Source organism: Amphiura filiformis, chromosome 6 (assembly GCF_039555335.1).
Source record: "Amphiura filiformis chromosome 6, Afil_fr2py, whole genome shotgun sequence".
NCBI classification, from domain to species: domain Eukaryota; kingdom Metazoa; phylum Echinodermata; class Ophiuroidea; order Amphilepidida; family Amphiuridae; genus Amphiura; species Amphiura filiformis.
This window is the reverse complement of record NC_092633.1, coordinates 42578686-42604560: the sequence shown is the minus strand read 5'-3', so window position 1 is coordinate 42604560 and position 25875 is coordinate 42578686. Positions and strand designations below refer to the sequence as shown.

Here is a 25875-nt window from a genome sequence, read left to right as displayed (position 1 = left end):
GTTAACAATATCTGAATTATAGGTCTACAAACAATCATTTAGACTCAATAAAATGTTTAGGACTATTACTTAACCAGCGGTCTTCTTCTTATTGATTGATTACAAAGTTCTGTTATCCACAATGTTCTCGATGTACATCCTGATTCACTTGTCCTTCGAAGATCACTGTTCAGCGAAGTCCACTGTTGTCTTATCCTTTGTGTATAAAATCCTCGCACAAATGATAATTTCCAAAATGGTGCTCTTTTCATCTTACACACAATTTCTAATGGAAAACAGGTCTGCCTTCATGCAGTCCCCCTGACAGATGTGTTGTTTCATAAACCAGACTTCAGAAAGTCGACAGAAGAATATATTTCTTTGGAAGAGGTATTTTGACATATTCTTCTCTGTTATTACTGGATAGTAGTACATTGACTACATAACATATGTCAGGTTAGCCCACAACAACACCGTGTAGTACTATCTCTCCTCAAAAATCATGTTGTCCCATTATATTTATATAAGTCAATTACTTTATTGGGTGTTTTTTCACACTTTCACAACATTATGATGTAATCTGGAAATTCCCAAGCCTAATTATAAACATTAACCTTTCACATTACAACACTTCTTGTGAGATTTCCAATGATGTCATATCCATTTTAGGGAATTCCCAATCCATGATGGGCCTAGTCCTGACCTTGTTTACTGTAACTACCGGTACATGACAAAGGGATTCCCAACTTTCATGAAATAGCTTAATTTGTAAACAAAGATAAACGATCAAATTAATCTGGATTGGTTTTTGTCACAACCCCGAATGTTCCCTTCATCCAATCAGAAAAGTTTTGATATCGAACGAAAGCTAACACTTCCCCATAAAAACAGTTCTTTACATTAGGTCAATAGATAACGCAATTCAATGTTATATAGCGACGCGAATGTGGTACGACGTAAATCTGTTGAAAACCTATCCCAGCACAAATTTTGACCAAAATGTAGGTTGTAAAAGTCAAAACCTCAAGTGTTCCTTACAATTTTGTCAAATTTCATGTCATTAAATGAAAGAGCACACTTACATTATATATCGTTATGAATACGGCAGACGGCCGAATCCAGATTCGGCTTTTGGTAAATTCATTTTACACATGCATTACATTTGAATTCGAGAACAAGGGATCAATGCTATATCTATAGAGGGCAGCATATCGATTTTTTAACGGTTGCCGTCGGTGATCGTACTGTGATGCACCGTCAACTAACCTTGTATGCCGCCCTCTTTTGATTACTTATTTATGCTGTTATCATCTGGTCTCCGTTAAAAAAGATGATATGCTGCCCTCTATCATGTACAGCATTGATCCCTTGTTCTCTAATTCAAATGTAATGCATTCGTAAAATAAATTTACCAAAAGACGAATCTGGATTCGGCCGTCTGCCGTATTCATAACGATATATTGTCCATATACTTGCCCGGGATACTTGCTTCATTAGAATGAGCAATGGCCAATTCTCTTTAAATTGCAAATCTTGTGCAAAAAGTTACTATTTATATTTACCCCTGTTTTGTCATATGGTTGTAAATTCAATGAACTATGACTTTGTTAAAAGAGGGCTTACAAATTGATATGTAGCAGTTTGCAAACTCCCGGACCTGACGGTGATCTAATGACCCATAATGATATCCATATCAATTATTGTTCATTGAGTGTACCGTATGATAAAATAGGTGATAATAATTAGTAACTTTTTGCACAAGATTTGCAATTTAAAGAGCTTTAAAAGATTTTAAAGAGAATTGCAATTTCTCATTGCAATGAATCAAGTAGGCATATGTTGGCAATATAAGGGGGTGTTCATAAATACCTTGGTAGGGGGGGTGGAATATATTGGGGGGGGATCAAAAATATTTTGGGTCTTAAAAGGGGGATCAAAAAATTCAGTCCTTAATAGGGGATCAAAAAAGTTGAGGGTAAAATTCCGGGGTAAAATGTACGAGAAGGCATGTACATTCCAAATTTTTTGCGCGCTTCAATTTTGTAATCTCAAGCTATTATCAACAAAATGTGCGCACTTTACAATTTGGGTGTAACACTATGACTCCAATGATTAATAACTCCAAACGGTAATTTTTAGCTAATGAGTTAATGATAGGGGTAGGTCCCGGGGGATAACCCCCCAATATTTTGATAGGGGGGATGGTCCATACAATCCTGCCCCAATGTTGACGACTGCATATGAGTTTCAAACCAAAAATAACCCCATATTTGGTCATTTTAAACTAAAAAGTGCCATTTTTTTTGCACTTCGCGCAAATTAATTCCAGTTTTGTACTAGGCTATATTTCACCAGTTTTAGCTGATGGCAAATTTGTACCATAAACTTATTTTAATTAAAGAAACGGAGCTCAGACAAACTGGCATTATAATAAAGGAAAGAAAAAATCAGAACCGTTCGGATTCGAACCAGCGTGCACTAACGATTACATGTCGTAGGCCTATAGCTCACCACCACACGCCACAATAGCTCATGGTGGATCTACCGGCGAATTGAAAATGTAATGATTTTATTCTCTCGAAAATGTCTCACGGCCAATGTAATTTTAATTATAATTAGATATCTGCTGTGTCCTGGCAGAACATCAGTCAATATGAGACATTAAATATTAAATGCGAGGATGCATGCCTGAGAAAATATATAGGCCTAATTAAAGAAACGGAGCTCAGACAAACTGGCATTATAATAAAGGAGAGAAAGAATCAGAACCGTTCGGAATCGAACCAGCGTGCACTAACGATTAGGCCCCCTGTCGTCGTAAACTTATTTTGTTTCTCCAACCCCAATGTCAAAAAGAAATCTATGCCACTGTTAATGATGTAGGCCTATAGGCCTATTTTTGGTTTCTTTTTTAGAACATGAAGGGGGATCAAAAAAATTTAGACCATAAAAAGGGGAATAAAAAAATCCACCCTTTTTAGGGGGAATCAAAATTTTGTTGACGTTCCAGGTTCCAACTTCCCCCCCTCCCCCACCAAAGTATTTATGAACACTCCCTTATGCCTATACTTTTCAGGCTAGGGCCTAGGCATAGGCCTACTTTTCAGGCTAGGGCCTAGGCCGAGTAGCCTGGGCCTAGGCCCTACCTACTTTTTGCTGTTAGTTGCTATCAGTCCGCCATCAGTAGGTCCTAGGCCTATAGGCCTACCAATTTTTCACAAAAAAACACTCAAGTTTGCCCTAATTGGGTGCGTTTAAGGACACTGTTTCCCCACCCCCTTACCTCAGCCTATCGTTTCATCTCGCATAATGCAGTTAGGGACCGTTCACAAACACTTGTAAGGGGGGCCTGATGCAAAAAAAATTTATCGCGAAAATTTTTCCGGCCCCCCCCCCTTTACAGATCTAAAAAAATTCAGGCCCCCCCCCCCTTTTTGACATGAAAATTACGGGTCAACCCCATAGAAAAGCATATAAACTCAATTTTCCCAGGAAAATGTGTGGTCATTTTTTCAGGGCCCCCCCCTTAGGAGGGTCAAAAGTTTTCAGGCCCCCCTTTTGCATCAGGCCCCCCCCTTACAAATGTTTGTGAACGGTCCCTTTAATACGTCCACGCCGAATTCACCGTGACCTTTCCAGCCATAAACCCGCTTATTGAAGATTAAACTGATATATGCAGTACTAAACAGGCTCTAAACCGCTACGGACGACTAATCCAATCGATAATGACTCTATTGACATAGGCCTAGGCCTACGAGCGTATCTGCACTGACCGAGTTTTGGGATATTTTTCACTGGTTTGCAGCTGTTTGCTGTCATTTACTCATCAAGGCGGACGACCGTTATTATAAGGACTATGCCAATTATTTAAAGATTGACATGTAGAGAATAAGCCATAATTGACTGACACTCAGAAAGTACTAAATTTGTACCTATGACGGTTTTATGACACCAATCTTCAAAATACGATCAAAAAATGGCTGCCCGGTGAAGTAAAATGTGCATTGGAATAACACGGCGAGTTTGGATAGATGGTAGGATTTCTTTTTAATAAAAATGTAGGCCTATGTTCCCCCGTTATTAAAGCTTGTACCGGGTTGAAGATTCAGATATTTGGAAAAGAATAAGTAATTGAAACATAGAGAAAGTACTAAAATCATAGCTTTTATACTGTTTGATATATGATACTAACTAGTTCAACCCGTAGGCCTAGAAGGTGGGGCATAACGGAACACTTAACTTTGAGGATGCTCTGTGACGTCACCATAAGTAATATGACTGTAAAAATTATATATTCAGTTGAAGTTTATATTTACCTTTAATATACCATTAACCAATATAACTTGAATCTTACAATTTTTTGTAAAAATGAAGAAATATTTTCAACAAAAAAAATCCGTTTTGCCCCACTATCGGGGCAAAACGGAACCCCCCTATGGGGCAAAACGGTACCCTGATTAGAAAGAAATATTCAGTAGGCCTACCATCTCTGCATGTGGAGTAAGTGGTTAACTTTTAATCATTAATTCTATCTGTAGGTCTAGTTATATATGCCTATGTTTCAGCGAAGTGTTTACCATGTTCGAGTAGGCCCCTAGATAACGCCTACATTTCCTTGAGTGAAGACAAGTTATGTCCAATTGGGGCAAAACGGAACCCATCTGTGGGACAAAACGCCTGGGGCAAAACGGAACCCTGTTCCGTTATGCCCCACACCCAGGGTTCCGTTTGTACCCGATTTTTTAGAAATAGGTTGCATGCATAATACATCGTAGCATATAGGCCATGCACTTAATACAGCTCATGGCTAGTACCTTCGTGTTTACAATATACATAATTATTTGGGAATCCGATATTAATGAAGTAAAATTTCAGCGCATTAAACATCTACATAGGCCTATCTTACACCAGACGGGTAGTAATTTTTTGACTCGATCTTGCTCGAATGTCAGTGGATTGTTTCAGATAAAATTTTTGTTGTAAAGCCTCGTAGCCATACTTGTGTTCCGCAATATAATTTGCATAGACGGCAGTATTGCCAAGGCCTATTTTTCCAGGTGGTTCCGTTTTGCCCCGGGGGTCCGTTATGCCCCCACCTTCCCCTAGGCTACAACACAGCGCTACCAGTAGGGTTCAATTGCCTATTGTGAGTGCCCCTGTGTTGTGTGCATAATGTAGTTAACAATAACTGCATGATGGTCTGTTTCTCTGTGTTTTTGTGTGTGGGGGTGTGTGTTTTGTGTTTTTTTTTGTTTTGGTTAGTTTTTTATCAAATAAAACGCATAATCACGTCGTGTGTCGTCTGCGATTTGACTTAATTGATTGATTGAAATACAGCCTAAGTACATAAACATCTGTCTAGTAAACGTATTGTACATAGGAGTACGGGTTTCATGCGTATAAAAATCTGTATGAAGAGACTTACTTTTCTTCAAAAAATACCAAAGATGGCGTCGATTTTGAGTTGTCAACAAACTGTCATCTGCTGTTTGCCTTTTGTATTGATGTATTCTGGCAGAAAATTTAGATTTCCAAGGAAATAAATTTCAGGACAATCGTACTAAAGGTAATATTACGTAATGTAAATAATTTGAGGATCAATTAACTCGGTATCACATTTTAGATTGCCTGTTATTTCACTGTTGCCCGGGCAGCGATCACAATGAATCTGTGTCAGACTGTGATCAGATTGAGCATTGTGGATTTGTGAGATTCAGAATCTTGAAAAAACAAGTTTACTCTCTAGACTACGTCTACACGGTCACGGAATAAATAAAGCAATTCCTATCATGCCTATCGGGGTAACTGGATTGCAGACCAAGATTTAGCTTTCTGTGCCGCCCGGCCGCGATCATGCGATTTTTTTCCGTACTCGTATCCCGGGCTCGTATCGCCGGTTTTCGTATGGAACATGCATACAATTACAAGTGTATATATAATAAGCTTACGTTAACATGGTTAAGTTTAAATTTCAATCATTATCAATTGAATGAACACTATAATCAAATTAAGTATTTCTTGGTCAAACTGAAACACTGTGAACGCTAGTGGCTCGGCCTCTGCGATAAACACATCATCACATGCGAATATTCATATTGCTGCGTGGTAAAGCGAGTCCATCTCGTAATTGTGAAATAATGGTCGTTTTTTATTCTCTGTTCAAAACGTGACATGTACACCAAATACAGCCCCGAAATGGTCTACTTTTAGCGGACCTCAACTCCGAAACAGTTTAGTCATAGTTAAAAATGCAATCCCCAACCGGCAACCCTTTGCTTACCTTTGGACGAATTTTTGGCAGTCTCCATGACCATGTCGAAGAATGCCCGGTACTTGCCCGGTACAAACATAGAAATGGCCACATTGCTTCAGTCCCGTTTTATTTCTTCCGTACTCCAATGGTTCCAACTGGGTTCCAACGTGGGCGTGACGATGATAGTCTCTGACACAACCAGATTGTGTCAGTCTGATGCTCGTCGATCCTAACAAACCCATGATAGCCACATAGTCTGGCCTGAGACTAATTTTATACACATGCGATGACGTATCAGCCAATCGTAAGCCTTGTTAATGCTTCAAGCGACATCGCGACATGAAAGTATGAAAACAGCATTATAGCCGCCATTTTGCCATGTGCGTTCTCCTCGTGAGAAAAATGACATTTTGTTGATGTTTATCAAACAAAATTTTCGATAATGGGTCATACTAGGATTTAAATTTCGTGAGTGAATTCGTGATGAGGTTTTCTTGTTTCAACGATCCGATAGTAGGATACGAGACATAGGCTAAAAAGGTGCGCGGTGGTGTTCTTGAAATCGTCTGGAAACGCTTTATTTGCTGCATCGTTTAAGGCTATCTTGGTACGAGTAATGCTAGAGTATGTTGCTATCATTTTTCGGTCGGACAGCATTGACATTTTTTGCAACGGATGTTATTTATCCTGTTAATTGTTGAAATTTGGATGAAAGTTATTTCAATGTGTTTCTTTTGACTTTGAGTAAAACAATTGGATTGTTTTTATGAGTGACTCATTTTAAGCATTTGGAGTGATTGATTGAAACCCATTTCTCAGTTGGTTTCTCAGTTGCAGATGGGTATGTCATTTTGAAGAATCCTGGAATCTTTAGCAGATTTGATTTTTTGATACACAATGCAGTCATCGCCGAATAATCTCTCAAAAACAGGTTGTCAGGCAGATCATTGATGTAGATTAACCCTAACACTGGACCCTGCTTTTTGGGATCGGAAGTCAAAGAAGATCCGAAAAAGTCAAGGAGAAGAAGAATTTTTGACTTGGCGCCCCCGGGATTCGGACCGGTAGCTACACGGGTTATTGCTGCCCGCCAGCAATTCCGTGCAATATATAACACTTAGGGTGATTGCGTCCATCGCAGACCCTGGGATTCATGCATGCGCAGATTTTTTTTCATCGTAAGATTTTGTAAGATTTTTGGGTGTTAGGGTTAAAACAGCAAAGGCCACAATTAGTGTAATTTACTATGTGATAAAACCAAAGGTCCAATGCACTTCGTCCCATTATACATTTTTAAAAGGTACAGACTGTGGAGTAGGATTACAACAAATTGATGTATCATTCTATGTACATCAATTTACTGAAGTCATGTTTTTCATCATTTTTGTCCTATTGTCTGTTTTACATGTACAAGTGTGTGGTCATATACTTACACTTCTATAAAACAAAATAAAGATACCATTGACAAAGTTCAAAAACGAGCAGCCAGGTTCGTGTTTAATGACTACAGTCGCCATTCAAGTGTCTCAAATATGCTTGGTAAACATGACTGGGGTAGCCTTGAAACGCGTCGCACCAGAGCCCGTCTTCAGCTTGTGTATTTAAGAAACTCATGGACTTGTACCAAACAACATAAGTCACCTCCTCAAAACCCAAGACCAGACATCCAGACCGAAGACTCAACAAAGTGCTGGAAATTTCATCTACACCCATGTTTCTGCAAACAAGAACTGCTACCTTAGATCACTTTAATACCCAAGAACTATACCCACCTGGAATGTTTTACCCGACCACCTAAGATGCGCCCCAACACTACAAAACTTCAAGGACCAGCTACAGACCATCGACGTCGACAAACTGCACAAACGACCGAGTAGCAAAAATTAGCCCTCCGACTCCTTGACGCGCTAAATTCTGTGTGAGATAACCTTCCAGGTGTTTACGCAGTAGCAGCCAGATGCAGATGCAGATGAGATAATTTGTATGTTTTTGACAAATGTGATGAATTACTGACACTTTTGTTTGAAACAAAAACAATTTTGTCAAAATTTGAGTAACATATTTACCACCAATTCATTGCACATGATCATAGGTTTTCTTGAGTGTTGGATAGGAATGACTATGAGGGAAAATGGAGGAAGCCATTACCTGTGCAAATTATGCATGCACACCACACACTAGTATTAGTAAGAAGAAACAATTAAATACAGTGAATAGTGCCATTATAGTGGACATTTTGTGTAAAATATGTCGATAAAAATCCTCTATTCCACATATATCCATCATTTGCCCTATATTTTAACTAAATTTTCCCCCTATTCCTATATTATCCCTATATTTTCCCCCAAAATGGTCCTATATTATCTCTATATTTTTGCAAGAGTTGAGTTGAAGCCCTGTATTCATGACTGTATGATCATGATAATGCAAGTTCATCTCGGTCGGGCGCAGGGTGTTTCGCACACTTTTACAATCCCACAGATATGGATTTACCACAATTAATTTTGCCAGCTCTCATTTGCATCCTCCTTTTTATTATTATTTCTTGATTATATAATTTTTCAGTTCATTTTGCCAGCTGCATTTGGTATTTGAATGTTTTTGTGACATAAATTCAAAGAAAAAGGAGCAAACTGTGGGCTTGTACATTTGAAATCCATACCCACTATGGAAAATATGACCTTAATCTTCTACACAGGGAGTGTGACTTTCATATGGGGTTACCTGAATGGGTGGCTCCATTTGATATCTACACCCCTGTGTGTGAGATTAAGGTCATGTCTTCCATAGGGGGTGTATGGATTGCAACTAAGCTGATTTTAATCCACTAATTTGTTTTTTGTAATTGGGTGTTTTTGCAGGCCATATATTGTGACAGAGCTCATACAGGGAATGCCAAACAATGCATGGTTCATATTACGGGGGTGGCACTCCAAGAACCGCTCGGCAGGCTCCTTACAGTAATGGGTACATCGGTGCAGGAAGTCCACGCCAGCAGAACATACCTGCAGCCAATGGCGGTCCAGGGATTCTCTTCCGTAGTAGACAGGAACGTGTGGACTGGAGAAGATTAGGTAATGCGATGTGGGAGTGGATGTGTGAGCAGATGCCTTGAGTGCAGTAGAGAATATTGAATTTATGTTAATTGTTTTTCTGTTATTTGCTTTTTGTTGTTATCATATCTGAGCTTGGCAAGTTGGTGAGGATGAGCTAACAAAGACAAAATTCCAAAAGTATCAACTGACTTTCAGCACAATTCAACTAAGCTTGAATTTTTTATGTGTGACACACATTATTGTGCTGAAAGTCAGTTTAAACTTTTGGAAATTGTTTGTCACCAGCATGTATGAACTTACATTCAAAAGTCAATTTTTTTTTGTCATTTGTGTGACATTAGGAATAGAACAATCAAAGTTACTTGTATTTATACCATTTATTTAAACTATTGCTGTCAACTAATCAAATATGTTTTTATATTTGATTTGATTTTGATTTCAGCTTCAATAGATGTTGATCGCATCCGTAGAGAATATGACACATCAGTACTCCAGGAATTTGTTAACAATGTTACTTATTGTGATATTGAGCAGGAGACAGATCTGAGAACAATAGATCCAAATTTCATCAAACTCTTCAAGCTGGCACAGCTTATCATCGAATACCTCATTGTGAGTCTATTGTCAGTGTTTTATCAAATGAAAGAGTGTAGACAGCAGTGGCATCTAGATTTCTTTTTGACTTGGAGGATAAGGTTGGAAAATTTTCTTGAAGTATAGTGAATCCAGCACCTTTTTGAGACAGAATAAGTCGATGGTACAAATGCGTGTGGAAGCGCGCGAATTTTTTTTGCCATATTGAAGCTAAACTGGTGAAATATGGTGCAAAAGTGGAATAAATTCATGTGAAGCGCACAAAAATGAGCACTTTTGGGGCTAAAATGGCCAAATATGAGGTTAATTTGGTCAGAAACCCACATACAGGTGTCAACATTAGAGGGATGATTGTATGAACCATCCCCCTGGCAAAATATTGGAGGAGTTTATCCCCCCACCCCTGGGATCTATGGCTACGCCTATGGTAGACAGCAAGTAATCTAGGGCATCTTTAGATTGATAGTTTCTGACTTAAATTAAAGCCATAATGTGTGATTTCCTTCACAGCAATGCCCTGAATTTTTCTTGAATCTACTTTGTGCATGATCGTAATGCACATTGGTGTATTAAAATACCATGTGAATATGAAAGTGCTTTAATTGCAGTAAACTTTAAGGGGTACTACACCCCTGTGGTAAATTTATGAATGTTTTTGCATTTTTCTCAAAAAATAATAACACACTGATAATAAAAATTTTGTATATTATTGGGGCAAGGAATCTAATTACTACACTGAAATTTCAGTGACTCAAGACAAGCGGTTCAGTATATATGATAGGAAATGAGGTACATGCTAGCGGTACCTTATTTCTTATCATAAATAACAAACCACTTGTCTTGAGTCACTGAAATTCCAGTGTAGTAATTGGATTCCTTGCCCCTATAATATACATAACTTTTGTTACACTGTGTTATTAGTTTTTGAGAAAAATGCAAAAATAGACACAAATTTACCGAGGGGTGTAGTACCCCCTTAAGGGAACAGGTCAACATTTGCACAGTATTTTTTTTGTATGAGAGCACACCAGACATATCAAATTGCATTCTGAATATGAGGAATGTCCTTCTGATATTTTTTTTTATATGCAAAATAATACAAATTGTATGGCAAATTATTAAAAATATATACATTTTTTTATTTATGATATGTAACCGTCCTTGAAGTATACTTTATAAATCTAATGATATGTACTTAAAGTGTATGTAGCTGGAAGGAAGAGCCATCCACGGTCCATCATTTGAACATTTTGACCTTTCGTATTGAAGATATAATTTTCCCAAAAAAAAGACCTAAAAATTGTTTACATGCCACTTTAATAAATATTCAGTTGTCTGATTCTATCATTTTTATTGTGTGATGAATTCGAAGTGAAAATTCCTAAAATTGATCAGATATTTCAGATCAGATGCTGATCAGATGAATTAGCCATAGATCTCAAAAAACTTAAGAAGTGCAGAGAAATATGATAATACCAAAATTGATTTGGTAATTTCATCTACAAGGCCTCAGAACACTTACAAATGTAATAACACTTATTATTTCTATTGTTATTTCAGCATTCACAGTCCTACTTATCCAACAGTGTTGAAGTTGTTCAAGAACAACTAAACCAAGCCAATGAATCCCACAATGCAACCAAACAAGAATTCACCAAACTTAATGACGAACTGCACAAAGCTAAGCAAGAGAGTAGGAAACGAAGGAAACAGATCACAGCACAGCAAAGCATTATGGGATTGGGACCTAATGGTTATCATAAGGTTACTATCTTTCAAAGTTTTATTGCAGGCAACAATAATATAAAGTTAGTCAGTTATAGAGTTCTTGGGATAATTTTAAAAACGCACAGGATTTTTTTCTCATGTATAAAATTTCCATCTAGATCTTGAAGGATTCAAAGCGCTGTAATTCCGCTGCCATGGTGAATCATCACAATTAGATCGCATCATCTAGGCCAGTTGCAGCCAAACCTCAGGCGCAGACCTATCCGCACTTAGATTGTAACATCCACCAATTGTATGTGCAGCTCCCCAAATTCCATGGGTGAAGGAAGTTTTTGATAACCAAACAACTAATCAACGATTTTTTTTTGAAAGCAGGAGGAAACCGGAGATCCCGGAGAAAACCTGCGAGAGCGAGCATGGAATCGGAATAAACCAAGTGCACATGAGTCCTTGGGCCGCGCCGGGGCTTGAACCCGGGACCTCAGTGGTACAAAGCGAGGGAACTACCGCTGCGCTAACTCGACCTCCCCTACATGTTGATGTACGTGTCTAATGTACTCCCTCCTGTGGGGCCCGTGGATTAGATGCATCAACATCTCATTACGCATGCATTATTTTGAACAATTTCAATCACAACAATTGATGCACATTTAGGCCCCGGTGCTCAATCTCGCCGATTAACTCTGCGTCGTCTTGGAGCATTTCGATGGCTCTCCTGCGGCTTGCCGTTTCAAGCCTCAGTACGCCGACGAATTAATATAGTGTAGTCATATCCCTGGTTGTGAAATCGCGAGCAGTTATGGGCATCGAGTTCGCAACATCTTGCCATCTTCTTGTTCTGCGGTTTGTCATTCATTACTCGAAACCTTTATGTTAATGTTTATTGTAGTACCTACTTGAGTTTACTCAACGTGAGCAATTTGCGGATCAGTCGATATAATCCGCAAAGAATCAACGCACTCAAGGACACTAATTTGTAAGGCTATTGTTGTCAAGTGTTATAAGCCGGTTGCGAGAAATGCAGGAGTTGGGCTGATCAAGCCGATGAACGGGTGACTGAACATGGCTTTTCATAGAGCAGACACAAATTTTGTTAGTGCATATCGCAACAGTATTTTATTTCTCAGCATATGTGCATTGGCGTGGGTCTGCGGCTTAGGTTCCGGGCACGCCGAAGAGTTAATCGGCGAGATTGAGCACCCAGGCCTTATTACCCTATAATTTAAAACTTGTACATAGGTTGATTCTAATATATATTTTTCACCTCTTACAGTGCCCATACTGTGATAAAGCTTTTATCCATGCAACCTACCTGCAGTCTCATCTCCAGAGAAAACATGCAGAGTTCATGACACAAACTGAAGATGTAGAGGCTAGGAAGGAGAATGAGAGACTTGAGAAAGAGATTGAGCAGATGAGAGATAAGTTGAATTTGATGGAGTCGCAGTTTGATGATGAGAGGAAGACATTGAGACAACAGATTGAAGTACAGAAGGTATGATTGACATGATGAGGGGCTGGGTTAAATGCAGCTTTTAAGCATCTAATACATGTAGGTCCAGGAATTATTTGTGTTTGTGTACTGTGTGCTAATTTGCTTTCCCAGTGAAGTAAAATCAATTTTGATTTGATTTTCTCAAAAACTTCAGACTCAGTACACCGGTCGATCTTACCGTTTCCGATGTTGATTAAGATACTTCTTGCATCGATCCCGAGATGCGGAAAAACCAATAGTCATTTTGTCCCACATAAATGAATAAATAACAAAAAAACCCGATCCCCGGTGGACTCACCCAAAAGGTGACGTCACACCATATGATCGCCCTTATCCTCCTTGGTCTCCGACTGACACAGACGTGCCTATCGATTGTTCCTAGCACTGTGTATCAATTTCTCGACCAAAGGCGTAGATATACGGTTGTAGTTTCACACCTTAGGTAAAACCAAACCGGTATTGTTCGCTGAGGATAGTTTTGACGGCATTTTCTGGCGAAAAAGTGACAAAAACGATCCAAAACTTAGCTACATATCGTGCCTCCGTTTGTATCACGGGACACACGAGCAATTCAAAATGGCCGCATTTCGTTGGCGCCATTCATTTTGTTCCCACGTAAAACAACCATTGCAGCCTGTAAGTTACAATAGATGTTTGTACATACACATTGTATTTCATGTACGGTAGGTTATTGTTGCTATGTTAGGGTGATTACTCTATCGTTATGTCTTCATTACCGTCCAATAAAGACGAGTTAATCAGATATTCATACGGTGGGGATTGGTAGGGACCCGTCTGACATTTTAGTAATAAAGTTAGCCAGTCCTTACTTTACCACTAACGTTAGCGACCAGCCTCCGTGCTCAGGTTTGCTTACTGGGCTTGAGTCGCGTGTTGGGGGGTAGTGCCCCCTCCCTTTCTCCTCGCTTCGCCTCGGCCCTGTCGGGCTTGCCCTTCCTGGTGACGGAGCGGGACCCACACCGCTCTGTTTCACCCACAGGAGTGCTCACGATCTTCTAGATGTCTTTCTTTTGCTTAGGACTCTCCGAGTTCCAGCTTGACGATTGGGATAGGCTCCGCCATCGCCATAAAGACGAAGAAGAAATCTACCAAGGGCACTGGTAAGGTCGACACGGTGGATTCTGCTGTGACAGCCCCTATGGGTCATGGCAGGTCTGCTTAAGGGGCTCGGTCCCCGGACAAGCAGGCGGTTCCTTCGGGACTGCTAAGCGCGTCCAAAGGCTCAGCAGCCAGCGAAAGCACTGACTATACGTCGGAGCAAAGTAGCAGGCAGCAGAGCGGTAACCACCAGCGAAAACCCTAGCGGGTTTTGCAGCAGGAGGATACCAGTCGACACGGTAGATTCTGCTGTGACAGCCCCTATGGGTCATGGCAGGTCTGCTTAAGGGGCTCCGGTCCCCGGACAAGCAGGCGGTTCCTTCGGGACTGCTAAGCGCCCAAAGGCTCAGCAGCCAGCGAAAGCACTGACTATACGCCGGAGCAAAGTAGCAGGCAGCAGAGCGGTAACCACCAGCGAAAACCCTAGCGGGTTTTGTAGCAGGAGGATACCAGTCCTCTAGCGAAAATCCTCACGGGTTTTTAGCAGGAGGACACCCGTCTGTTGCAGGCATATCTACGGGCTCAAACAGCCACAGTAGTAGCCAGCGACGGGCAGCATGCAAGGGTACCCGGGCTTGCCGGTTGAACCTTTAGCATGCATGGGTTCAGCAGAGACGATACCGCGGCTAACGCTGTGGGTGTAGTCTTAGCAGAACCAACTGGGGTTGTCACACGGCAGCGTTCCATGGCGGGACCGCCGAGTGATACCCTGGGCCCTAGAATAGCTGCTGGCTGTCCACAGGGACTGGCTGGCGATTATTCAGGGGTTGGGCTCGCAGTCTCTCACGGGACAGCGACCCAGGTGCATTCGGTGGCAGCTACAAAGGCGAGCTACGGCTTGACTTCAGTGGTAGCCGCTATGCACCCGCCCATAGCTGCCGTGAGTGGTCCGCCACACACAGCGACCTTGGGCGTAAGCTCTAGAGGGTACAGTAAGTAGCTTGAACAGCCTAGCTGATCAACAACCCACTTATGTCCTCGAGAGCCAGCGGAGCGTGGGTGATCCATTACCGTCAATGGGTCAATTACCCTCTCTTGATCGATCACTGTCAAATCAACAGGGCATAGCTCCATTGATTGACGCTGCCTATTCAGGGGGCGAGGTGATTGATCGGGGGTATGCACGCTCAGCTACCCGTGGTACTAGGCAAGCTCCCTCTAGCCAAGGGACAGCCGGGAGAGCGGGGTACCCATACACACGGCTTGATCCCCTTGCGGGGAGCGCAGTGAGGCATGGGTACAGTGGTACACAGCCGGGAGCCCTCACGGGCACCTACGCTGGAACCACGCATACAGCGGCACACAGCCGGGACCCCACCCGGGTACCCATGCTAGTACCGCGCCGGTACCACGCCAGCACACAGCTTGATCCCCAAACAGGGAACGCAGGTGTGGCGAGGGTACAGCGGTCCACAGTTGGGAACCCTCACGGGTACCCACGCTGATACCGCACCGGTACCGCAGCACCGCCTTAGTCGCCACAGTCTCTGTGGCAACAAGGGGAGGCGGTGCTGGTACTGCAGTACCATGGGGTTACCCTGGTGGCGGATCCTTTCAGGGTCAGCTGCCGGCTGGGTATGCCCGTGGTACCCGCCGCAGGGTGTTTCTTCCGCGGCCTAGCACCGTGGCAAGTGTCGCCTAGCGATGGCCACGCAGTACCAACATCAGCTGTTGACCAGGCCAGCCGGCATGGGGCTAACCCAGATCTTGATCAGGGTAGGCCCGTGCTGCTAGCGCTTAGGACGACGGCTGCGAGAGCATGCGGACCCAGTGGTGCCATGGCGGATACCTCAGGGTCTTGCGGGAGTACTCCCTCTTCTGCTAGCAGGTAGTCGGCGAGCCACACAGTGGTTATGCCTTCTTACCCGCTTTCAGATGCCCGTCCTCAGTTACCGTCATCATCGGAGCATGATACGGATACTGTGGGCGAGGGAAAGGAGTCGGAAGCTGAGTCCGTAGTGACATCACTACAATCTCCTTCCCCGCTGCCCATGAGGGGAGCAACAGCACTGATCTTCCTCCGGACACCCCTAAGGGGGAGTCCATGGAGGAGGACCAGGGATCCTTTCAGTAGGATGCTCAGCTGCTGCTTCCTCACAGGGACGCCTGCACTCTCATTCCCGGCAAACCTCACGGGTAGATATCGTGGGGCTGTCGAGCTCAGTAGAGCTATGACGCCGCGTGCTTGCACGCTTCCTCTGCGTGTAACGCGGGAGGACCACGGGACCTACCTGAGGGGATCCGAGAGGGACCCAGATGTCGTCAAGCGTATCACGCCAGACAACATCTGAGCTCTTCGCGAGGTGAGCCTATTAGCGGTGCTAACAGCTAGCCTCAACGAGAGCTCCATGGGCCTAGCCCATAGGGTGTCCACTCAGCGCCGGGGGTGGGGCCTGCCACTCCAATCGCTCAACGCGATGGAAAGGCAGGGTCCTTTTTCTCTTTGGATGCTTCTGCGCACGGTGGAGGACCGTGCAAAGAAGCTACCAACGGAGCACTCTGAAGAGGTCGGAAACTGCCCTTACCATGGGTAGGAGCTCCGACTTCAGCAGGCCGTGCACCACCAACAGTACCCGAGCCCACTACCTCTGCAGCACCCATTTCTGGGAGGCGCAAGGGTAGCACAGGAACAGCTGGCAAGCCCGAAGAAGAGCAAGCGCTCTTCCAAGGGAAGCTCGGCCGAGCATTCCTGGGGGGCTCAGCGGGTTTTCCACAGGGGGATCTCCCAGTGGACCACCGCTTATGGCTTTCACCCAGAGGTGGGAAACCATCTCTTTGAGCGCCTGGGAAAGGACAGAGGTGAGTGGGGGTTACAGACTGGCAACCCAGTCTCCCCACATTCGTCTGCACATTTCAGAGGTCCACAGTAGTGCCGTCAGATCGGCCCCCAGCGCCGGGCACTACTGACAGGGATCACACAGCTTCTCACAGGCGGGCGATTGTCCCGGTCTACCCCCGTTCTACGGGTGATTTTGGAGCCATTGGCTCCAAGGAAGACCGGCGACGGGAGCCCCATCCGGAACCGCAGGCTGTTGAACACGTTCTTCAGGCCCAAGAGGTTCAGAATGGGGACTCTCGCCTCGGTGCTAGCCTGCCCCATCAGGGGCATGGGAACAGCATCGCTAGATCTCTCGGACGCCTATCTGCATATGCCAATCGCCTCTCAAGATCGGAGGCATCTGCGCTTCTAGGTACAGGATCAAAATTACCAGTTTTGATACCGCCATCCGCCTGTCCATCTCTCCCAGGGTGTTTAACACTCTTGGTCAGAGCGGTGGCAGTGTACCTGAAGCACAGGGGTGTCAACATCAGTTGCTACCTGGACGTTTGGCTCATATACGGACGCACTCCACTGAAGACTACGGGTCTCATGGGGTTGATAGTCCGTGGGGTGCGGGACCCTGGATTTTTGATCAGCTCAAAAAGTCCAGCGTGGTCCCGACGCAGACACCACTATTTGTAGGGGCCCAGATCACCCTCACGGAGGGGTTCGCGGTGTGCTCTCACCCGAAGCGGGTGATTTAACATGGTGCGGTGTGCCTGACTCTTGGCCGAGTCTCTGGCAAAACCCGCTGTGGCATGGATGAAGGTGGTAGGCCTAATGGCCAGTATGGTAGACCTCGTACTGTACTGCCGTTTCTACGTTAGGCTTACCCAACTACACCTTCTAGCCTGCTTGCAGGCCCAGTCGTCACCAATATCCCTCGCGGTTCCGTTGTCGGAGATCGCGCGAGAGGAACTCTGGTGGTGGACCCATCAGCCCAATTTGACCCAGGGTGTCAGGTTTCCTGCACCCCGGTATGTCACGTAGTGACGACCATAGCGCCAAAACGGGGCTGGGGGTCCACATCCACGGAGACTCCGCCTCGGGCCTATGGGGGCCATAGAGACAGAGTTTCACATCAACCTCCCTCGCTTACGAGGAGGTGATCGTGGAATCACATACCGTTGTCCTGACGGATAACACAACCGTGGTAGCCTACCCCAACAGACAAGGGGACTCCGGCCACCACGATTGAGCCTGCATGCACGACACCTGATAGGGTGGTGCAAGTTCAGGCAGATTACGATGAGAGCGATACACATCGCTGGCGTCACCAGCATCCTCGCGCACAATCTGTCACGAGGAAGGGTGTCGGGACCAGCAGAATGGTCCCTTGCTCGCAGGTCGCTCAGGCGATCTTCAAGGGGATGTACCACCCCTCGAAAGATCTGTTCGCATCTCATCGCATAATCATCCACTGCCGGTGTACTGCTCAAGGGTCGCGGACCCCAAGCATTCACCGTGGACGCTCTGTCCATAGACTGGGGAGGATGACAGCTTATGCAGTCCTCCGATCTCACTACTCATGAGGGTGGTGGCCAAGATCGGGTGGGAAGACTGCATTGTCATTCTGCTAGCGGCAAGGCGCTGGCACTCCCAGTACCAGATCTACTCCGGATGCCCGGAGCGGAGGTACCCAGTCTATCACTAGAGCACCTGCAGTTAGCTGCATGGCCCTTACCAGGGAACACGCAGCGGAGGGATACTTTTCATCAGAAGCTGTTTTTCTCATCGCCGGGCTAGACGGAAGTCTACCCTCCGTGACGTATAGCCAGAGTCTGGCTCCATACTACGCTTGGTGCAATGAGACAAATAGCTCTCCGCTAGAGCCTCTGTGCTGCTAGATCCGGAGATTCTGACAGAAAAGTTCCAAGCAAGACTTCAGCGGGCCACTGGGGCCAGCTATAAGTCAGCTGTCCTCTCCATTCACCGAGGTTTCGAGACGGGTCGACTATCATAGCCGATGGTTACCTTTTTAGTCTACGCCTCGACGGTATGTTCAACAGTGTCTACCAAAAGGAAAGTGATCCTCCTAAGGGATCCCAACACAGTCTTAGATTACTTTAAGGGTCACCCTTTTGACCTTCCGTCCAAAAGCGACGCTTAAATACGTAACTCTCAAGATGGCTTTCCGGTTTGGCGTTGGCTTCGGACGGCGGTGCTGAGTTGCACACGGTCTCGAGGTTAGCTTCCGTGTTCACAAACACTGGAGCGACACTGTTTCGGGCGCTCTGTTCTCGTGATCACTGAACGGGCGCGGTGCATACCGACATTCGTCCCTCTCCAATCCCCAGGGTTGGGCAAGGTTCGGCTGAAGCCAAAGATAGGCTGGGGTGTCCAATAAGGCGCTGCAGCACTATTTCTTCCGAACACAAGCCTTGCGAGGACTCACGACCGCATTCATCACCCTTACAGAGTTTTCGGTCCAGCCGCTGTCGCAATGGCTGGTCCAGGTGTTGGTGGGGTCCGGGGATCGCGAAGGTTTCGCGCCCCACCACCCACTCGACACGAGCTATCTCATCATCTTGGGTATACCGTTCGGTTGTCCCTTGAGGAGATCTAGCAGGCGGTGTCCCGGAAGCCACCTTCGCCTCTCTTCTCTACGATACTTCCGTTTACGTTAGTAATCAGAGACGGGGCGGGAGGTTTACCGGGACATTGTTCGGGCGATCATAATACGGTGGTGTACGGGTACCAGGTTTTCAGACTATACAGAATACTCAGCATGGTAAGAACCAGTGTCGCTATTCTTAACCACCAAACTTATTAAGTAAGGAGGTTTATGTCTGTGATCGCGTGGTCTTTTTGTTTCCCGACCGTTGGGGGAAAATATTTTCTGACCTCGCGAAAACCATCGTTACCGCTCCCGATCCCTGATCAGATGCTGACCAATCTTGTACCTCCATCCGTCGGTTACTTGCTAGATCGATCTTTCAGATGTGATGATCTTAATCAACATCGGAAACGGTAAGATCGACCGGTGTACTGAGTCTTATCCGACTTGGGATCCCCTACTCGGACCAAACTTGTAGGGGGTGGCCGGGGTCCGGGATAATCAACATCGGAAAGGTAAGATCGCACCGGTTATGAGTCTACCAAACATTTCTGTTTGGGACTATTTTGTAGGACTCTGTTATAAGCTGGTTGGATTCCTTGCATCATTTCCTTTCTGAAAAATGTATACTCTATATATATATCATCATTATGTTTAGAGATACAATAAAAAAATGACATCTAAATTACTGCCTCAAGAAAGGCATACAAACTATAGTTCTTGGGCCTATCTGTGAGTGTTGAGGGTGTCCCGTCTCTACCTTCAATACAATAAAGTTGATAAACAAAACTGTAAGACATACTTTATATCCACACAAAGCAAACCAATGTTAATTCTTAGCAGAAAAACATACGGTCAAACCATCATGCAAATCAAGCTGAGGCATCCATTTATTTTCTTGTGTGTTTAGGTCAAACTCAGTATATTTGATAGTAGTGCATGATGGTCAATGTCCTTCATAATGAAGGGATTTAAACATTTCAAACCTCTAATAAAGTAATATGTGACCTGCTACCACGAAATCAGCATAAAGTTGGAAGTTGGTAGTTGGAAGTTGGTAGTTTCAAGACATCCTGGCTGCTGAGTTGATGTTCTTTGTTTGCCGGGCACCTGTACAAGCCAGAAGTATGTACTTTGTGAATGGCCCATTTTGTCCCCATTCACAAAGGACATTTCTGCATAAAATAAAACAGAAACTTGATGTTGTATATATATTGTTTCGTATGGATATTCAAGAACTGACCTTGTCACCCATATTTTGATCCTGTTAAATCTAGATGGAACAAAGCAAAATGGCCCGGAGTGCAAGACAAGAAGAAGATGAGAAACAACAAATGGAAAGATGGAAAGAACAGCAACTTGATATGCAAAGGGTGAGATGAAACTGTGACGAATCTGTAGATGACATAAATGTGACATGATTAAGAGGAATGAGTCGGATGTCGCTAATATTGTTTTTGAGATATTGGCAAAAAAAGTGTTCAAATTCTTTTGTTTTATATTGTTTTCAGCCATTGATAAATTGCTCATAACTCGGTAACCAAATGTCTGATTTTGATGGGGTTTGCATCAAAATGTAGCATTCATAAACTGCCAGAAAAAAATGTAAAAAATTTCCAATTGAAAATTGCCAACATGTGGCTCATTCCCCATGATCGTGTCACAAATCTATGGGTTTTAAGAACAAGGTTGTACTTAGTTGCCTGCCTAGGAAACCACCCAAGTGGACAATTTAATAATTGCTTAGATGATATCTACATTTCAAGCAACTTCTTTTGTCCACAGATCTGCTTGCATTGCTCTGGCAGATGCCCTTTTTTCAGACAAAATATAATTACTTTTGTCAGGTTATCCCCATTGTTTTAAATGAACAAAACCATCACAAACATCTAAGCCGCCAAACCGCGTTCTTAATTCGCGCATGTGTATTACGTGAACGCATTATCGTGCGATCATTGAGGATCTATCGTGTTATTATGTATAGGTGAAAACCAATCAAATTGCGTGTATTCTTGATAAGACGCACCAACTGAATTAGAATATTCAATCAATTATGTCATCGTATCAAATTGACCAAGAGCTCTTCTACAGCTTTCTATTATAATGTATTGAGTGCAATAGATCATAGTAATAAAATAGTCTTTGTTCCAGATCTTATGTAAAAAACAAACTTTAACTTTCTTGTGGTTTTGTATTTATGAATAATTAACACACTATGACTGAAGGCTTGACCCAAAACTTTGTATCTTAATATTAATCATTAAAAAAAAGGCTGAAGGGTTATCTTTGGCCTAATAGAAACTTGTTCATTCTTCATTGTCAATTATAAAGTCAATTATCTGTTGGCGAGGCAATCATTAATACACGTTTTATCTATTCACAGACTGAGATGGAGAAGATGCAAGGCATGTTTATGAAAGAACTGAAAGAAATGAATGAAAAGAACTCCAGCTCACAAAGAGCATTAGAAGACCTCCAATCCAAGTATGGTATGTACAAGATTAGCATTGTCTACCCGCAGCTAATTGGTGAACAATTCAAATATTGCAGTGTAAAAGTAATATTGGGCTATTCCAGTTGAAATCCATATAGACGAATCCGACGAGCCAAGTGATGATCAGGATTAAGTCAGTCATAGCTGAGGGCCATCTGCGCCAAACTAGTTTAGTTTGTTTGGATTGCGATCCAAGACGCCCACTGTCGCGAGCGCATCGGAGTGTGTAGCACTTGCGCCACATCACGGGAGCGGTAAACGCTGCACGCCTATGATACTGGCGTCAAGTAAAATGGATGGATGGCCCCCAGCTATGGCCACCAGTGAGGTGTAGGAATGTGGCTTGTCGGATTCGTCTATACCCCCTATAGAAGATATGAACTTAGGGGCGACACGTAAACGAATCTGATACGATTGTCCGTTTTCGGCAGTACAAAGTCTGATGTCAATGCCGATATGAAGCTCTTGCACTGCGGATTTTGAAGACAATTTTGTAACTGTAATATCATAACATCGGATAGCAAGTTTCCGATTTGACTTTAAAACGGCAATTGATCGAGCTATCAGTCTTTTCAAGTCAAGTATCGACTTATCAGAATACTTCGAGTACCACTTACAAAACAACAATAGGCAGTACTCAGTGCGTGACGAGAATCAATATTGATTTATCTGGAAGTTCACCACCAATCGAGGTTGAGGTATAATAATGAAATTGAATTAAGTTATTTTATGTTAGCTGTAAAATAACTCAAAGGACCAATAATATTTTGGAGAAAAGGTTAATAAAATTATAATAATAAAATTATAATAATAATATTTTCTATTCATTATCATGATAACTCGATAAATTTAAGGCAACCGACTTTGCAACGCATAACTTTGCGCTTGAATCATTCTTTTTTTCAGTCTACCAGACATGTAAAGGCAATGAAGATTTAATTTTTCCATAATTAATCCTAGAGACACCGACTGATGTTGTCTTGAAATAATTAATAAGTTACACAATGTACATTATAAACCATCAATCATAGGCCTACTCAAAAAATAATTTGACGCATTTAATACTCAGATAAAATAAACATTTTGCAAGATTGCGTTAATGCTATTCAATCAGTTTATGAATATACCTGAATGTTAAATACAATTTTGTTATTTAAATTAGCTCTAAGATATCTCAATTTGAATTCAATAAAAGTAAAATTATAACTAAATTTTATTCAGTATTTATAAGCTAATTAAAGCAAAATAAAGCAACCATCGTGCAATGTAAAATATAATATTCCGGGAGAATATTTAGGCCTATATCACATAGCCCAACATATTTGGACTTTTGTTGCGGTAATTTTTAACAAGAAATTAGATTTTAACAGCTGCAATTAACATTTATGATTATTTTAATTAATTAGTTTGTATGTGAATGGAATGAGTCACACGTCGACCCACAAACCTTAATTACAAGCGCGACCACGATCAATAGACATGCTCCACGGAGGGTAGCGGGAAATCCACTTGACAACAATAGCATGTAATTGGTCGGTCATTGTAAAATATAATATTCCCGGGAGAATATTTAGGCCTATATCATATAGCCAAACATATTTGGACTTTTTGTGTGGTAATTTTCAACAAGAAATTTTATTTTAACAACTAAAATTAACATTTATGATTATTTTAATTAATTAGTTTGAATGTGAATGGAATGAGTCGCACATCGACCCACAAACCTTAATTTACAAGTGGGACCACGATCAATAGACATGCTCCACGGAGGGTAGCGGGAAACCCACTTGACAACAATAGCATGTAATTGGTCGGTTTAGCGTTTCAAGTGGCCATTATGTTTTATCGATGGGTCAAATATTATATCTTGCCGATTTGAGACACAAGCGCTGCTGTGAAATCACATGCTTGGATACCTGAAACTGTCGATAGGGACCAGACTCACGTCAGATTTGACACACTGCAAATATCTGACGGCATCAGATACGAACTGCCGATTCGTTTACGTGTCGCCCCATAATCTCCCACACAGGGAGTGTGAATTTCAAATGGGGTTACCTGAATGGGTTATACCATTTGAAATCTGCACCCCCTGTGTGGGAGATTAAGTTCATATCTTCCATTGGAGGTGTAAGGATTTCAACTGGAATAGCCCATTCCTTCACCTAAGTAAAGGGCATTTCATATTTTAGAGATATTGGCAATCGCTATTCTGATAAGCGACGGAAGTAACATCCCAAAAAACGTTTGCAATTGTCCAGTATGATATGCCCTTGAGTGTCTTTAGAGTGCTTGAGAGTGAAATTTACCCAAAGGCAAAGAGCCTAGATGTGCGCCATTAGGCGAATCTTTACAATATGAGAAAAATATGAGCTTTCGCCAGCTGTCCAAAACATGATATATGAGAAGAGGGCCTCTCAATTGGGTCACCTACTTTTAAAAATATATTCATATTACTTGCTTGTTTGTTTGTTTGTTTGTTTGTTTGTTTTAGGTAAACAATCAATGCTTGGTAAAATGCAGGATGAAGATGAACCGGCAGAGTACAAAGCAGCACTCAAGAAACAACAAAAGGAACAAGAAAAGCTTAAAAAACAACTTGCCAAAGAGGTGAGATAGTCAACTTTTACTATATGTTCATCAAAGCTGTGTCATTGTGTGAAAAATTTTGAAGTGTTACATTGAAATAAATTAGAAGTGGGTAAGTTGTTCAATTATAACCCAGAATAAGTTCACTTACTTGTAATGCCCTGCGGGGCAAGTTTTTTTCCAACACGATCCTGGCATTCCCCAAATAATACCGACCTGACCTGTTCCGAAAAATTGGGAACAAACTGACCCAATTTGGACCGATTCATTTCTTTTTGCACACCAGACTGGCCGATCTGAACTTCTGTTAACACACCTGCCAACTGTTCCTCATTTTGAGGGACTGTCCCTCATTTGGGGTTTTCCAAAGTGAAAAAGAGGGACAGTCCTGCTTTCTGAAAATTTCAGTGATGGCAAATTTAAATGTAAGAACAGCAGAAAATGATGCTAATTGCACTTTAAAATTTTGTTTTAGCATTCTCTTTAGTCTATTGTGATAAATTAAGACATGCAAAACCTTCCCTGAATTCTGAAAGTATTGCACACCTCAAGTCTTTGAATTTGTCGGTACCTGGTTTGTGTACATGTAAAATGTTTTGGCCTCAATGTCCCTCATTCTGGCTTCGGTAGGTTGGCAGGTCTGTGTTAACCTCATCCTGATCTGTTCTAGATTTTCCAAAACCGATCCAAATTAGATCTGATCAATAAAAAATAAGAGTGACCTACATGTATGCAATCACCCATATTCATAATAATTATAGATTTATAATACCATGCGCACTTGCACTCACCTGAAGTGAAATTTTATTGTGAATAAAGAAATTATGTTAAACACAACGCCACTGTTGTGGGATACTCGTTACAAGAGGGTGCAATTCAGCAATAATACAATATATGCATTTTTTTTTGTGATCCCGACTCGAACCGAAAGAAAGAACCTGGTCCATTTCAACTTGGCAAGAACTTGCCCCGATCCGGCCTAACCTAGTGATATATGCTCCAATCCGCCCATTGTTTAGAACAATAGAAACCAGACGGAACCGACGGTCAACCACCGGTCAAGTTTTGATTTCATCCCTACGTCAGATAAGTCCCATATGTTGGTGGCCGTTATCTAATGTAACACTAGATGCATTACACCTGCACAAGATTTCCAATTTGAATTGGTATATATTGATGTCTTGATATAA

The 25875-nt window shown here is 42.7% G+C and overlaps 1 protein-coding gene across 4 annotated transcripts in view; it reads left to right on the top strand.

Annotated features, from left to right (window-relative positions):
* Positions 1 to 5484: 5484 nt before the first annotated feature.
* The window catches only part of LOC140155443 (uncharacterized), a 37720-nt gene continuing 17329 nt past the window's right edge, over positions 5485 to 25875 (top strand). For all 4 annotated transcript variants that reach the window (XM_072178303.1, XM_072178301.1, XM_072178302.1 and 1 more), the window contains exons 1-8: positions 5485 to 5545; positions 9094 to 9306; positions 9731 to 9900; positions 11443 to 11646; positions 12884 to 13105; positions 20880 to 20975; positions 21986 to 22091; positions 24591 to 24706. In XM_072178303.1, the coding sequence (XP_072034404.1) occupies positions 9135 to 9306; positions 9731 to 9900; positions 11443 to 11646; positions 12884 to 13105; positions 20880 to 20975; positions 21986 to 22091; positions 24591 to 24706 (1086 nt within the window). In that variant the 5' untranslated portion in view covers positions 5485 to 5545; positions 9094 to 9134. The remainder of the gene's footprint in view (positions 5546 to 9093; positions 9307 to 9730; positions 9901 to 11442; positions 11647 to 12883; positions 13106 to 20879; positions 20976 to 21985; positions 22092 to 24590; positions 24707 to 25875) is intronic.